The sequence below is a fragment of the Canis lupus genome, chromosome 2, assembly GCF_003254725.2.
Source record: "Canis lupus dingo isolate Sandy chromosome 2, ASM325472v2, whole genome shotgun sequence".
In the NCBI taxonomy this organism is placed as follows: Eukaryota; Metazoa; Chordata; class Mammalia; order Carnivora; family Canidae; genus Canis; species Canis lupus.
Genome location: NC_064244.1, coordinates 5,930,054 through 5,945,093, shown reverse-complemented (window position 1 = coordinate 5,945,093; position 15,040 = coordinate 5,930,054). Strand labels below are relative to the sequence as shown.

Below are 15,040 nucleotides of genomic sequence, written 5' to 3'. Positions count from 1 at the left end.
ACCCTTCCCAGACACCACTCCCTGGCCACTGTTCAGATCCTACTGCTCTCCCCCAGTCCAACGGGTAAGAAGAAGACAGAGCTTCGTGGAGAGAATTAACCAGGCCGGAGAGTGCCTGGAGACACAGGACTTGGGCTTGCATGCGGCCACCGAGGCACCAGGAAGCCCTTCCTAGGCGAGGATCGAGGGATGGTAGCCAAGACCGAGTGTCCGTGAGTCGCTGCTTTGGCAGCAGCTTTGGGGACTTGATTCAGGAGGTCAGAGAAATGAGGGCTTGTGAACGATAGAGTGGAAATGATAATCGCTCGCCCAAGGGAATGCACGCCCGGGAGGCAGGACCCAGCGTTTCCCCATCGAGGTCTTCCTCGCCCTCCCTCTAAGAGCCCAGGAGCCCTGAGGTCTGCTTGATGGCGATCTCTGCTACCGAGGGAAAGCAACGCGGCCCAGAATCTCGGGGCGTCTTCCCTTTGTTTAACAGCTTCGAGCGAAAGGATATTGTAAAAGAGTAGAGATTTCTACTCTTTTACCCCTTCCCACCAGGCCTCAGAAATAGTGAATCTCCCCACCTCACCATCCACCTCCCCACCCCAACCCACCCCGCTAACGTGATGATTCTCGGAGGGGCCGGGGTGGGGGGAGGTCATTGATTTGAGGCCCGTTGACTCGAGGGCCCAGCAGGCATTTCCTTCTTTCCGCCTTGAATTTGGAAAGCTCAGATTGCTTAGCTGGAAACTCTGTGCGCGCCTCCCACACACACATCGATTCAGGTCACACGAAAGCAGCAAACCCTTCCACGCCTCCGCGGGCCAAGGTCGCAAAATGACCAGATCCCATCCCCCCACCCCCAGTCGTCAATCCAGCCTGCCTGCGACTCTCTCTCGCCCCCCTCCAAGAAGTTTCCATTCGTTTTATTTTTTTCCCCCAGCCCGAGGTTCTCGGTGATAGGCTCCTGCATGGATTTTAATTGCCTCCATCAGCAGTCCTCCCAGCCGTCAGGCAGATCCTGGACGGGGGGGTTCGGCGACCGCGCTCCCCAAAGCGCAGGAATGACGCGCTCCCGAGCACCGCGGGGCTCAGTGGGAAGGCGTCAGGCTCTCCTAAGAAGCTGAAATGAGCCCTTCAGTGCGTAGGCGCCCTTCCTCCAAGCGTCCCCTCCCCAGGCTCACGAACCGCTCGTGATTCCAGCCCAGCCGCCGGGGCTCTCGAGGTCACAGCGACCTCAGCACCGCCTTGGAAGAAGGCTGCGCGGAAATCGCGCCTCCTTCCCGCAGCAGGAGCCAGACCTCAAACAATACGCCAGTCGATGCCCGTGTGAGACTGACTCGCTTCGGCCGCTCGCTCCGCCTCGCCAAGGTCTCTCAGGTCTACCCCTCGCAGAAGCCCGCGCGCCGTGCGGGGCGGCAGCACCCTGGACAGCGCTCCCAAGCTCGCGGGCGCTGCTCGCAGGCTCGCGGCGAGCGCTCCCCGGGGGCTCCCCTGCGCGCCTCCCACCCACCCACTCTGACTCCGGCTCGGCTCGTGCGCGCTGTCTGCCTCGCATCTTCCCTCTCCCATTTTTTTTCTCTCCGCCGCCCCCTCATCGATCCCGATTGGACTCCTTCGCCTTCAAAAGCAATCGGGTGTTCGGCGCCTTCCCATATTCCTGTTGCGCGGACCCTTCAGTCTCCTTCCCTCTTTAACCTCAGCTTTCAGAGTTGCCGCGTCTCTAAGCCCTAACCCCAACACACACACACACACACACACACACACACGCACTCACGCACGTTTCCTCCCCCTGTGTGACACCCACCCTCTGCCGCACGGCCACGCGGGTCCCCGCGCGGTGCCCTCCTGCCGCCACACTCCTACACACACGCACGCGCGCGCAGGGCCGAGCCGAGGGCAGCTCGCCGACACTTCGCACTCGGAGGCGACCCGCTCGGGTCTCACAGCGCTGATGGCATCTCCAGGCTCTGGCTTCTGGTCCTTCGGGTCTGAAGATGGCTCCGGGGATCCCGAGAACCCCAGCACAGGTAGGGGAACAGGGGCCTGCAGCAGGCGAGCTTGGCGGGAGGGCCGGGGTTTGGGGTGCTAGGGAAGACGAAGGAGTTTTTTCCACCTGCAACAGGAAACTTCGGACACTTGGCTCTGCTATCCTTGTAGGTCCCTGATGGCCCAAGAGACAAAAAAAACCCACAGGCCCTTCTCCCTTGGAACGACACCCAAAGAATCTCAGACCCTTTTCAGTGAGTCTGGGAGAGCCCTTCAGACACAGAGGCGTCTCCTCGACACGGAATGCCGTGGGCCTGGGGCGCTGCCTCCATCTTGGTGCCTGGACCCTGTGGGGGATAGAGTGGTTGTGGGGAAGCGGGGGATAAGGGAAAAGAGAATTCTTGGTCAGGGAGGAGAGCCCGCAAGGAAAATGGACAGCTTCGTTATCTAGGAAGACTCGTTGGAGGAAGCCAGGAAGGGGAGTTTGCCTGAACCTCTTGGCCCCTGGAAGGCAAATGCAAAGGGCTGGGGTATAGGCTTCTCTCGGAACAAATGAGCGAGCGTAAGGTCAGGCTGGACCGACCGCCAGGCTCCTGCGCCCCTCCTGCACCTGTCCTCGGTGCGCAGCCCCGGGCGGCCCCTTTCCGTACCCCGGGTTTATTGCGGTTGTTCCCATAGAACGAAATTTCCCACTTCGTCCGCTGTTGTCTTTCTGCCTCGTTGTCCTCCTACCTGTCTTTCCTTGCAGCGAGAGCCTGGTGTCAGGTGGCCCAGAAGTTCACGGGCGGCATCGGAAACAAGCTGTGCGGTGAGTGCCCTGCCCGTGCCGGGGAGGGAGTCGAACACGGCCGGTCAGTCGCCTCTGGGTCCCGCGGGGGCAATGTCACCTTCTCACCGCCGCATCCCCAACAGCGGAGTCGAGGTTTCTTGGCCGGGGTTGGGCAGGGGCGAGGGAGCGGGGACCGGCGGCGGCTCACCAGCGCTCTCGTGATGCTTGCCTAGCCCTGCTCTACGGAGATGCCGAGAAGCCCGCGGAGAGTGGCGGGAGCGAGCCCCCGCGCGCCACCTCCAGGAAGGCCGCCTGCGCTTGTAATCAGAAGCCTTGCAGCTGCCCCAAAGCGGAGGTCAACTATGCGTTTCTACACGCAACAGGTAAAGGCGCCTCGTGGGGTCCCCGGGAGCCACTGTCCCTCGCTCTGCCCCACCCACCGGGACCAAAAGGGACTCGGTGACAGGTGCCTGAGACTCGAGACGTCGAGAACCGGGCGGAGGCGGACCTTACGTGAAGCTTCAGCTGAAAGCGAGAACTGCTGGGCCTGTCCCTTCCGACCGAGCCCCAACCCCTGCCTCTGCGTAGAGCTGGGCGCAGGCGTTCCAAGGGGACTCGGGTGCGGATGGAGGAGGGCCCCGCGCGCTGGACCTCGAGGTCGGCTTCCTGGTGGCCACTGAACGGGTGGGACTCGGTTTCCAGTTCAGAATTGCTGAGACTTCCTAGGGCTCTAGATCGCAAGGGTAATTCGTAGCTGTAGCTTCACAGGGGCGCTATTCTATTCGCGTGAGACCTGCGCGCGGTTTTACTCTCTTGTGTTTACACACCCAGGCACCTAAATGAGCGTGCGCTCGCGCGCACACACACACACACACACACACACACACACACTGACTTAGGAAATAGCGAGCACCGTAATGGGTCAGAGATCCTAACATTGCATGCTCCACTTTGCCCGATTTGCCCAAGGGCATTCCTCAAACATTTCTGATGTGACGTATTTCCATAATCATTTAAGATGATTTACTGAGTTTTAACATTTAGGACAGATCCTTGTGAAATAGTTGAATGGAGGCACACTCCTTTAAGAAAGAAAGAAAGAAAGAAAGAAAGAAAGAAAGAAAGAAAGAAAGAAAGAAAGAAAGAAAGAAAAAGAAAGAAAGAAGAAAGGAAAGAAAGAGAGAAAACAGTACGTTATAGATTGAAATACAAGAATTAATTTGGGGTGGGGGAAAAACAATTTCTCTTTTTCCTGCATCTTTGAAAAATATCTCCCCTTTAAAGAAAATGGTCTGTGTTTCCAGATTTTTTTTTTCTTTAGCACAAAATCTCTCAGTCCAAAGAGAAATTGTCGAATCAAGATTTTGCCTGGATATTTTCACAGTAAAATTAAAATGGCATTTTGATTCCATTCTTTAGACCTGCTGCCAGCCTGTGATGGAGAAAGGCCCACGTTGGCGTTTCTGCAAGATGTTATGGACATTTTGCTTCAGTATGTTGTGAAAAGTTTCGATAGATCAACCAAAGTGATTGATTTCCATTACCCTAATGAGCTCCTTCAAGAGTATAACTGGGAATTGGCAGACCAACCACAAAATTTGGAGGAAATTTTGATGCATTGCCAAACGACTCTAAAATATGCAATTAAAACAGGTATTGTCCAGTCACAAATAATAAAGCTCTTTTTTCCTTTTACAATTTTTATTTTTTTATATAAAAATGTTTTCTGTTCTATGGAGTTACTGGTATTTTCAAATTTACAAAGTTATTTTCATCAATTAAAAAAGTCATTAGAATGATATAAAGAAAAGGCACCTTTTACTGTTAATGTTCATGCTTCTTAAGTTGATGATATCAGAAACATTATAACCGTATTAAGTATAAATCATCAGATTTTACATTGCACGTATTTGGCCACAGAGATTAACCCCTGATGTAGAAGTCACTATTTGTCAGCAGAGGCTAGTAGAAGTGACCCAAAATGGAAAAAGAAAGGGAATATGGAAATGAAATCTCAAAAGGCATGATCCAAACAAAAGCCCAAATACTAGTGTAGTGCTAATTATGTTCATTTCCTTGGCTTAGGAATGGTCAGACATTGGACAAACCATCCTATGTAATCATTGCAACCCAGGGATAATATTTTGGCATTGTCTCAAATAGCCAGGACTTCAGATTTGAACCAGAGGTTTTCTCTATTTTTAAAGAAATGTACACAAAAGAAAACACAATACAAACTAGCTTAATTCAACCGTGTTATACATGGATGTGTGTGTTTCATAGCCATTCTGAATATAAAATAAAGGAAATCAGTGGGGGAGGGGAATCAAATACCCTTATTTTTAAGATATATTTTGTATTTATTGCTTTTTTTTTCACATTTCACAGTATTCTTCATACTCTATCCATTTTACAGCCCCAGGTGTAACGTTTATTCGGGCACATTCTAAGCTTTCATTTTATCCACACAAAGTCAGCTATTTATCTCCCCAGGTCATGATTACTCCTTCTTTTCCTGCATTGTCTCTAATCATGCTGATGCATGATGGCACTACACTTCATTAAAGTGTGTACTCATTAAAAATAAGTATGAATGAATTTCATGAGGAATAGAATACCTTGTGGTCCTAAATTGATTTGTAGCCTTAAAAAAGATCCACTAGAAATAAAAATGTCACATGAATATCAATTACCATAGAACTTGATCCTTTTATGTTTCAAATCTTTGGGTTAATGAATTATCATATTACTCTAATCAACAACAAGCATTTTAAGAATGACTTTTAGTTACATTTTGCTTTTGTTATACCAACAGAGAGGAAAAGTATGCAGAGAAGCCTAGGGAAATTGATTTCCTGCATTATTAGTATCCACTTTTGTGAGGTTTTGATTTAGAAGTAGGAACATAGGGAAAGGAATTTACCTTTGTGATTTTGATCACACCCGGTCTGTGGAAAATGAATTTTAAAGGCTTATTAGCTATCATTCTCAATTATGTTCACAGAGAATCCACATGATGAATATACTAGGCATTAAAGACATTCCTCCTCCCAGCTTTTGATGTATCTGTGGGTGCAAACCTGAACAGTGCTTTTAATTCATTTTTGTTTGACCCATTCCCCTAACCTAATATGTAAATATGATCCTAGAAGGTTGCTACCTATTATTTTTAATGCTACCAAACCAAAAGAACCTATAAAAATGTTTTGCGTCTTCATCCTTAAAAGCTGGTGATGTCTGACATGTAATTTAAAGAGTTAAGATCATAGGAATTGCAAGACCATGAAAGTCATAGTTCTATCAATGCTTCGTTTAGTGTTAAGAGAAGATGGGGCAATTCAGTTCTTAAATTTTGCCATAATGCTTGTGAAATTGTTTGTCAATTGTAGCTCTAATGCATTTCATTTAAAGTCGAGGGGGAAATACGATTAAGTTGGATTTCTCAGCATCAATATCAATATTATTCATAGCATACATAGTCTTCTGATCTTCCCTGTTCCACCCCCAGATAGCATTTCAAAGAATTAACCCCAGTCACCTATTTTTTACTGGCAAGTTTACAGGTTTTTATGCTATAACTGGTATTTGACAACCAGTACTACTTAGGGTCTGTAAAGTAGTTACCATCCCTGTGACAGGCATTGTAGTTAGAGGCTCAGAGCTGCCCGGGGCTGGTTGTTCGAGGAGCGGGCGCATCCTTCCGAGCTCATCTGTTAATCTGCGGGGAGCGGTCCAGAGGCGCGAGCGGCTCTAACCTCACGTTTCCTCCTCGCTGGCTCCCCGGCTGCGCGGCTGCGCCTGGCCGCCCGTTCCCGGCCCGGTGGGGGCGGCGGCGGCGGCTGGATGCCCAGCTCGGCTGGATGGGGCAGCTGGCAGCCTCCAAGGCAGGTCTCTCACACCCTTTCTCTCCGAGAGCCCTGCCTGGATTCGCTGGCATCCTGGGGACTGGGGCGGGGGGGGGGGGGGTGTCCCGGGAAGGGAGCAAACAGAATATTTCTGCTGCGTACTTCTGCAGAAATCAAGAGGACATGTGGTTCTAACATGTCACACCGTCTCCCTCCGTTTTTTCACATCACTACCAGTGAATGAGGATTTTGAAGTAGGAGAGATTCAGATGCAATGGGAGACCAAGGTTAAAAAAAAAAAATAAGAGAAGGGAGTCAAGCCACTGAAGCCTCAAACTTGTTTCACAGTTTTCCAAAGGCAGTCAGCAGGGCGGATTGGCCTTTTGATATCCTGGAGCCCAACACACACCTTGAAATTTCTTGCAATTTTTTTGCAGAGGTTTTCATGCCAGAGTTTCCAGAGAGTTAAATAGTGTGTGATAATAGACACCAGATTCATCCAGAAAATGCATATGAATTGGGAGACTAGATTAATGGATTGATTTGCTAATCTTTATTAATTTCCTCGCTCTAAAGAAATGGCTTAGGGAAAGAGAAATGAAGAGGCATCAGGAGGGAGTAGCGGCTGTGATTTCAGCTGTGAGCTCTAATGAAATGGGGAGTCAATGAGGCAGAGACAGGGGAGGGCTGCTCCAGACCCAGGCCTTGGCAGCAGCAAAGGGGCTTTCTCACTTTCTGTGGATGCACAAACTGACAGGGCCAGCATCAGAGGGCGTAGTAAAGAGGGGAAAAGGTAGAAGGGTACTGTGCACAGCCACAGGAAGGCAAAAACAATGCCGGAGAATGAGAGAGAACCACACAAATCCCAGTCTCTTTGAAATGTGCCCTTTCCCAGCTCCTATCTTTTCTCCGTGTCTAATTGTCTAGCCACATGCCTGAGGCTGATAAGAGAGCACTCCAGTCCTGGAGATAAGCTCTGTGTTGACTTTTGTCCTTGCTATCCCCATTGCCTTCCTTTATCTTGTTTTGCCCATGCTGGCCTGAGAGACCGCCATCCTCCCGGCTTCAGACAGGTGTCCAGTAAGTGGTGGATGCCTTTCTATCAGATGCTATTTCCATAATTGACAATCTTCCAAAATTTTTGCTGCCAAGCAAATCACAGATTTAGAGATAGGCTTTAACAGGGCAAGACAAGGAATGAAATTCTAATGAGATATTTACAATCACATTTTAAGTAATGGCCTCAGGAGAATTTGTATGTCAACTCCTTTAGAGTTTTAGAGAAGTCTAGAAGTTAATTAGATAAGCCTTGCTAATGGGACTTATCAGCCCATTGAGTATATCTTCATGTATCCTGTTGGCAAGGCAGTGATGTTGACTGTATCCTGCATTATTTTAAATCACAACTATGAAGGAGTTCTGTTGTTTGTCATCAAATATTTGGACAGAAAAGAATTGACCAGAATTAGATTTGCCCATGCCCTCTTCAGGCATCATCACCTTTTGAATCCAGGGAAAATCACTCAACAGAGTGTCCTATTTTCTCATTTATGTCTTGCCTTTTGCAACCATCAGTCATTTGTCACTGATGTCATTATGAAAGTTGGCATGCCTGGTGGATGTCATGATATGACTGATAGATTCCCTGAACAACTTCAACAACAACAAAAAAAGGATTTTTAGAGGCATGAGTGTACGCAAGATTAGCTTTGGATTACATTCGCATTTTAGTTTGCAAATGTAATGAAAGGATGCTAGGAAATAATGTAGCATCCACACTGCAAACCACAGTTGTTATTTTGTTTTATAGGATAATGTTTAGAGGAAGTTTTTTAGAGTGTGTTTTAAGAAATACCAAAATCCAAAAAAAAAAAAAAAAAAAAAAAAAAGAAATACCAAAATCCAAAATAGTCTCTCTTGTTAGATGAAATGCTCCTTTTTGGTGTGTCTGTTTGCATGCATGCACATGTTGGGTTTCTGAATATGGATTTTCCTATCACTGAAGGATCTTTAAGGTTCTTTAGCTGAAGAAATCACGTGTTTGAGAGGCATTTCTTTTCACTGGATGCAGTCCTGATTCTAGTATTCTATTTTATTCAGGGCATCCCAGATATTTCAATCAGCTTTCCACTGGACTGGATATGGTTGGATTAGCAGCAGACTGGCTGACATCAACAGCAAACACAAACATGTAAGTAGTTAAGAGTGTATGTGTGTGTCTTTAATTCAGGATAGTTATTAGTGAGATCTCATAGTCTTTATTCTACCTCTCATCTAACTTTTGAATTACATAGCCCCTAACATAATGAAACAAACTTCAGAAGTATGTGAGTGTTCACTCTAACTTAAAATAGTCCTGATGTAGTCTTCATGCAATCAAAGCTATGTAACATTTTTCAAACACAAAAGGCAACGTTTTTGGCATTTTGGGTTTATAATTATGTATAATGTGAAAAGGGAATGGGACCAGATGATGTCTTTTAAATAGTATTATTCTGCAATGTTCTTTATTTATTCAATATGATAAATGACCCATGGGCATTAAGCTCTTAACGTCAGGAATATAGAAAAATGGGCAACCTTTAAGAAGACATTATTTTCTCTCTGCTTAATGCTATAATTAAAACGTGAATGTAGGGCTTGAAAAAAGTTCTATACGATAGTTATAGATGAGGAATGAGGAAGTATTTCTTTTTTTTTTTTTTGAGGAAGTATTTCTTTGAGTTACATACACAAAATGTGGCCATTGCTACGTTTCAGGTTCACCTATGAAATTGCTCCAGTATTTGTGCTCTTGGAATATGTCACACTAAAGAAAATGAGAGAAATCATTGGCTGGCCGGGAGGCTCTGGCGATGGGATATTTTCTCCTGGTATATATTTCAACCTTTCTTTGTGTTTTTTCTCCTGATATGCAGTGCTTTATTAAGAACATGGGAGAGATTAAATATCTAGTCTGTATTTCTGCTTATGTTAAATAGGTTATGTTGATCAAAAGAGTAAGTGTGATAATACATGACCATTGACCATGCTTCCAAGCCAACTACCTCATGCTTGAACAATAGTCATTTGTGTTCAGAAAGAAGATAAACAGCGATAATATTTACCCAATCACAGAAGATGTATGGATCATGGGGAACAAAGGAATAAAGATTCCTCATAAGGGAATTCATTCTCTGAAACTCTTCCCACAATTAGTGAAAAGGTAGCCTCACTTAATAAAGCATTCTCTGTTTCAGGATGCATTATGAGGCAGGTCTATAAAATAGAGCTGATGTACTCTGTCTCTTTTGAGTAATAGCCAGAGAAGATGGTTTACACTAATTTCAAGAAGGGCAGAGAGTGACTTGGGAAACCATTTCTTTTTTTTTTTTTTTAAGATTTTATTTATTTATTCACAAGAGACACAGAGAGATAGGGAGAGGCACAGACACAGGCAGAGGGATAAGCAGGCTCCATGCAAGAGGCCCAACGCGGGACCCGATCCCAGGTCTCCAGGACCACACCCTGGGCCGAAGGTGGCATAAACCGCTGAGCCACCTGGGCTGCCCGGGAAACCATTTCTTAAAACAAAACAGAGGGTGCTGATTTCTTCCAAAGGTTTCTCTTTCCTTCTTTTCTTTATCATGCCATTTGGTCTTTTCCATCCTGCCTTTTATCACCAGCCACTGGATTCTAAGTTCCATTATTTACACCTCTTCCAGCCAAGAGAATCAACCTGACACAAAAAGCCTTGCCCTTGGTTCTGGATCTGTGTGTGACCTTGGTTTGATGCAGAGAAGAAATGGAAGTTAGAAAGGCAGTAGGGAGAGAGAGTCACTGACCCATAGAAAATAAACCTTGTGTGCAGACTGTCACCTAATCAGTGTCAGGAGAGGGTCATCAGAATGGGGCGGGTGCTCAGTATGATGAGACTGACCCTGCTGGGGAGGCCAAAGCCACACCTGCCATTATGTCAGGCCTAACAAAGGCCACATGGAGATGTCCCTTCAGCAAACCTATAGAGACAAGCCGATGATGAGGGAGAGAGAAAATAAACAGGTTGAAAGAAGAAATTATAAGCAAGCAACAGTGGCCTCGAGGATAGGCCTTAAATTAAGCAGCTTTACTGACAAGCTCAGATCTGCTATTATATTTTATGTTTTTAAAGATACAACACAATTTTTCAGGTGCTGAAGGAAAACATGTTAGTTAAATGGAAGGGAAAATTAGCCTTCTTTTTCATTAAACACCAGCTGTGATGAATTTAAAGCTAGCCTTTATTTTGTAGGGATCTTAGTTTTACTTTGGAAAACCATTCCCTGTTGAGGGAATTTTGTCATCATTGCCCGGAACTGATGCTCTTAAGGTATTTTTCATAAGGAATTAGGTGGTGTTCAGAGATCAACATCACTTCTACCTCTGTTCTTCTTCCCCTTACAAGGTTGGCTATGTGATTGAGCATCCTGGGCTCTCTTTTAATGGTTCCCAGGAGTGGGAAGAGAACAGCTGCTCCTGTTGACCCTGAAAACTTGGCTAAGGGGGGTTGGGCCAGGCCTAATTTAGCTGATCTTAGAACCCAATTAGCCCAGAAAATATACACCCACAGAAAGAATCCTCTTTGACTGTTCTGCTGAGCCAGGTATGGACACTCTCATCAATGACAGAACATGATCGGGTAGAAAGACTTAACTCTGATCTTGGGGCTCTTTCCTTGGATCCTAAAGAGGCTCTCACGCCAAGATGGAAGCCCCAGGTGTCATGCTAAATAATGTAGACATTGCAAAGTGGGGTGGGGACAGAAGAAAAAGCCTGTTTCTGCTCTGCTTTCTATAAGGCATTATAGAGGAGAGATTATAGCATCTTCACTTGCTAGGGGATATCTTTCTAGGTAGTATCCAGCCTTATTCCTGGGGTATAGGGCCTTACCATTTAAGGAGTGGGGATAGGGGAAAACACACATCTTATGTGCTTCAGACCTGAAAGCCTTATTCCCTGGGACTAAACACAGAGAGTGAGGGTCTGTGACTAGAATATGTAGCTCAGCTTGGTTTACCTTACACCTCCATCTATACGTCCAGAGGCTTCATGCTTCATGGAAAGTTCTCTGGGACTTCTAGAAGAAATCTGTTTCTGTGATGTCATCTATGCCTGGGAGCCAAAAAGAACTGGAATATTCCTCACTTCTCAGCAAGTCATGAAGGACCAAAGGAGAAGAAAGGGACATCTTGGCTTAGTTCCAAACCTTTGTCTATCTAACAGGATTTTCCTGATGCTTCAGAGCTTCTTTTTGCAACTTTTCTCTGGAAGATGCATTTGTCCTCCCACCTGGGTTGCACAAAGCAGTCTGCTCTGTCTAGTGGCCTAGAATCCTCTTCATCTTTCTCAGGGCTATTTGGTCTTTAGACAGAGAATAATTGAGTGGTAAAATGAGGAGTGGCAGGACAGAGCTGGAAGCTTCTTGAGTAACTGTGCTATGTGACGCACTTCCTTTGTGTTCATTTCCCCCTTTTTCTCCTGGCCTCATTTCTCTCCAGACTCTCTTACAAGAACAACTAGGGCAGTGCTTCTCCTCGGGAGGGAGTGGGCGCTGTTGTATCCCCTGAAGGGACATTTGGCGATGAATGGAGAAGTTCTTGATTGTCGCAACTTGGTGGGGGGTAGGGCATGTAGTACTACTGGCATCTGGTGGATAACAGTCAGGGATGCTGCTAAACACCCTACTGTACACAGGACAACCCTCTCCATAAGGAGCTATCCAGCCCCAAATACCATTAAGTGCCAAGGTAGAAAAACCACACGCTAGAGTGAAAGTTCTTTTAAAAGCTAGTCTCTTGCCCGGCAGCATCCTACACCCTCAGCCTTTTAGACTAGGGGTCTGCTCAGAGCAGGCTTGACCTGGATTCTGCTTGCCCCATGTCTCTGGGGTTCAGAAGAGGTAGAAACTGCCCTTATTCTGACTGATGACAGATCCAGGACATGGATACAGGCTGCTCTGTGTCAGGCTGCCTCCTTGCTCATGAGGCAAAAGTTGTGGCCCACATGAGCCATTCAGCCTGGTGGAAAGAGGCCTCTGCTCCTCAGCCACCCAAAGGGAAGGGAACTCAAAGCACTCACATCATGAGAGAGCCCAGTGTGTCCCTATGGGGAAAGGATAGTGCATTCACTCTGCCACATGATGTCACAGCTTCCATGCCAGCATATCCATTTGTATGCACAACAATCTGTCTTCTTGTATAGCAAAAATCCTAACCTTTCCAACAATCTTGGGGAAAAGCTCACTTTTTTTTGCTTGTCAAATGAGACCTTACTTATAAGATATAAATATTGTGGTACTAAATCCTTGACAATCTTAGGATTACATAGGAAAAGCAATTCAACGCAAAATACTTGATAATAATATTTTCATAAATTAATATTAACATAACTACACTTGCTAATGTAGCTTAATGACTTAAAATTCCCTTAGTTGTGTGTTTTCCTATCATTATGAAATAAGATTTTGGGGACACCTGGGTGGCTCAGTGGTTGAGCATCTGCCTTTCACTCGGGGCATGATCCTGGGGCCCCAGGATTGAGTCCCATGTCAGGCTCCCTGCAAGGAGCCCACTTCTCCCTCTGCCTATGCCTCGGTCTCTCTCTGTGTGTGTCTCTCATGAATAAATAAATCTTTAAAAAAGAAAGAAAGAAGATTTTGTTTAGCTGTTAAAATTATATTTCTATGATGTCTTTGAGAGGAAAGAACTATTCTCAGGAAAATTCATAAATGAGTATGATGAAATGGGCTTGGATGTTTATCCTCATTCTATAAGAACTGTGGATTAACAGTCCACACCAGTAACTACAACTGAGTTGTCTTAGTGCAAGTGCAAGGCATTGCTTGCATTGAAATGAAAAGAAATGTGTTCTTCATCAGGATAAAAGTGGGATTTCCATAGGCCTAATGAAGAATGACCACACTCACAAGGTGAGAGGGAAGACAATTTCTTAGTTCTTAAGAACTTCTTCAAAGGACTCCCAGCAAGAGCAGAATTAATTGCAGTTCTGCTTAGTTGACAGATTTGGGATGTGGAGCGGTAGCATGTGTCCTATGGTCGCACCCAATGAGCCTTTCTCTTAGACTCTCTTAGCCTGAGGACTCAGTCTGAGTTTGAGGATTCAGTTCAAAGGATAACCAATAAAGACAGCCTTCTCCTGTGTCTGAGGAGGATTCTAGGTCAATGGGAATAAAGGATGTTGCTTGCATGTGAAATTATGTCGATAATGACTAGAAAAGGTAACTGTGTGTTGTTATTTTAGGTGGCGCTATTTCTAACATGTATGCCATGCTGATCGCACGCTTTAAGATGTTCCCAGAAGTCAAGGAGAAAGGAATGGCTGCGGTTCCCAGGCTCATTGCCTTCACATCTGAGCATGTATGTGTTTCTGTTCTTCCCAAGTTTAAGACTATAGTCTGTAAAGCACAAGTTGAAGGAATCATATTTGCAAATGCTTTATCCTCAGAGGGTAGATACTTCTTGGGAGAGAATGAGGGGAGAGAACAGCTGAGTGGTACAATGGAGTGAACCCCTTTCTCTCTGGAATTTAGGAAAACCTTCAAAGAGAAAGCAGAATGTTTTACTTCTAATTCTTACACTTCACTTTTATGTATTAATGTTAGGTGTTGGGGGAAGGAGGAGATGTAGGGCCAGAGTGACTATGAACTCATTAGGACAATTGATGCTGTGCCTACATAACTCAAAACTCTGGAATATCCTACTGATACAATCCCTTCTGTATGAAAATTCTGATCAAATATTCTACCCTAATGGTGCCTTGAGCCATTTGATGCTTATCTTTGGCGGACTTAACCAGAGGTCTTATCACTGTAGAGAAATGGCCTAGAGGTCATATCTGTCATAGCTGATCTTTGGGTCAGTTCTGTCTCAGCCAATCACAGGTTCTGGCATCCTTCTGGGCTGCTCTCTGGGTGGGACGCTGAGAGCTGGGCCTTCCTAGCTGAACACCACAGCATAGTGTTTCGTATTCTTTTCATGGCTTTCCAGGAGCTAATGCCATTCCAATGCCATGCCAGCATTTCCAATGCTACTACCAAGGACACATTTAAAAAAGCAGCCCAGCCTGTTCACATCAATTAAACTAAACAGCTTCAGTCTGCTAGGCCTCCAGCTTTCTCTCCTGTGCAGGGAGAGAGCCACACACAAGCTCGAACCCACATTGCAGCTGTTTGAGCAGCATCGTGGTTCTAAATTCTCCCACCACAGTAAACCCAAGGCTGTTCTTGACCAGTGTTCCTAAGTATTATCTGCTGTGGAATTCCTAAGATTTTTTTCTTCACAGTCTCTGCCTCAAAGTAGCCTAGGGTCTGGGAAACAGTTGCCTCAAAGAAGATCAAGAAGTCATTTGATGGTGGGGGAAAGAGGAGATGGGAGGCCTATAGGGGAATGAAGGGCTCCTATAAAGAGACATGCATGGG

At 45.9% G+C, this 15,040-nt stretch overlaps 1 protein-coding gene across 1 annotated transcript in view; it reads left to right on the top strand.

Moving 5' to 3' along the window:
* Positions 1–979: 979 nt before the first annotated feature.
* GAD2 (glutamate decarboxylase 2) overlaps positions 980–15,040 on the top strand; it is an 89,836-nt gene continuing 75,775 nt past the window's right edge. The window contains exons 1-7 of the mRNA XM_025463912.3: positions 980–2,012; positions 2,720–2,779; positions 2,974–3,123; positions 4,160–4,393; positions 8,686–8,776; positions 9,346–9,458; positions 13,864–13,979. Coding sequence (XP_025319697.1) covers positions 1,937–2,012; positions 2,720–2,779; positions 2,974–3,123; positions 4,160–4,393; positions 8,686–8,776; positions 9,346–9,458; positions 13,864–13,979 — 840 coding nt within the window. The 5' untranslated portion in view covers positions 980–1,936. The remainder of the gene's footprint in view (positions 2,013–2,719; positions 2,780–2,973; positions 3,124–4,159; positions 4,394–8,685; positions 8,777–9,345; positions 9,459–13,863; positions 13,980–15,040) is intronic.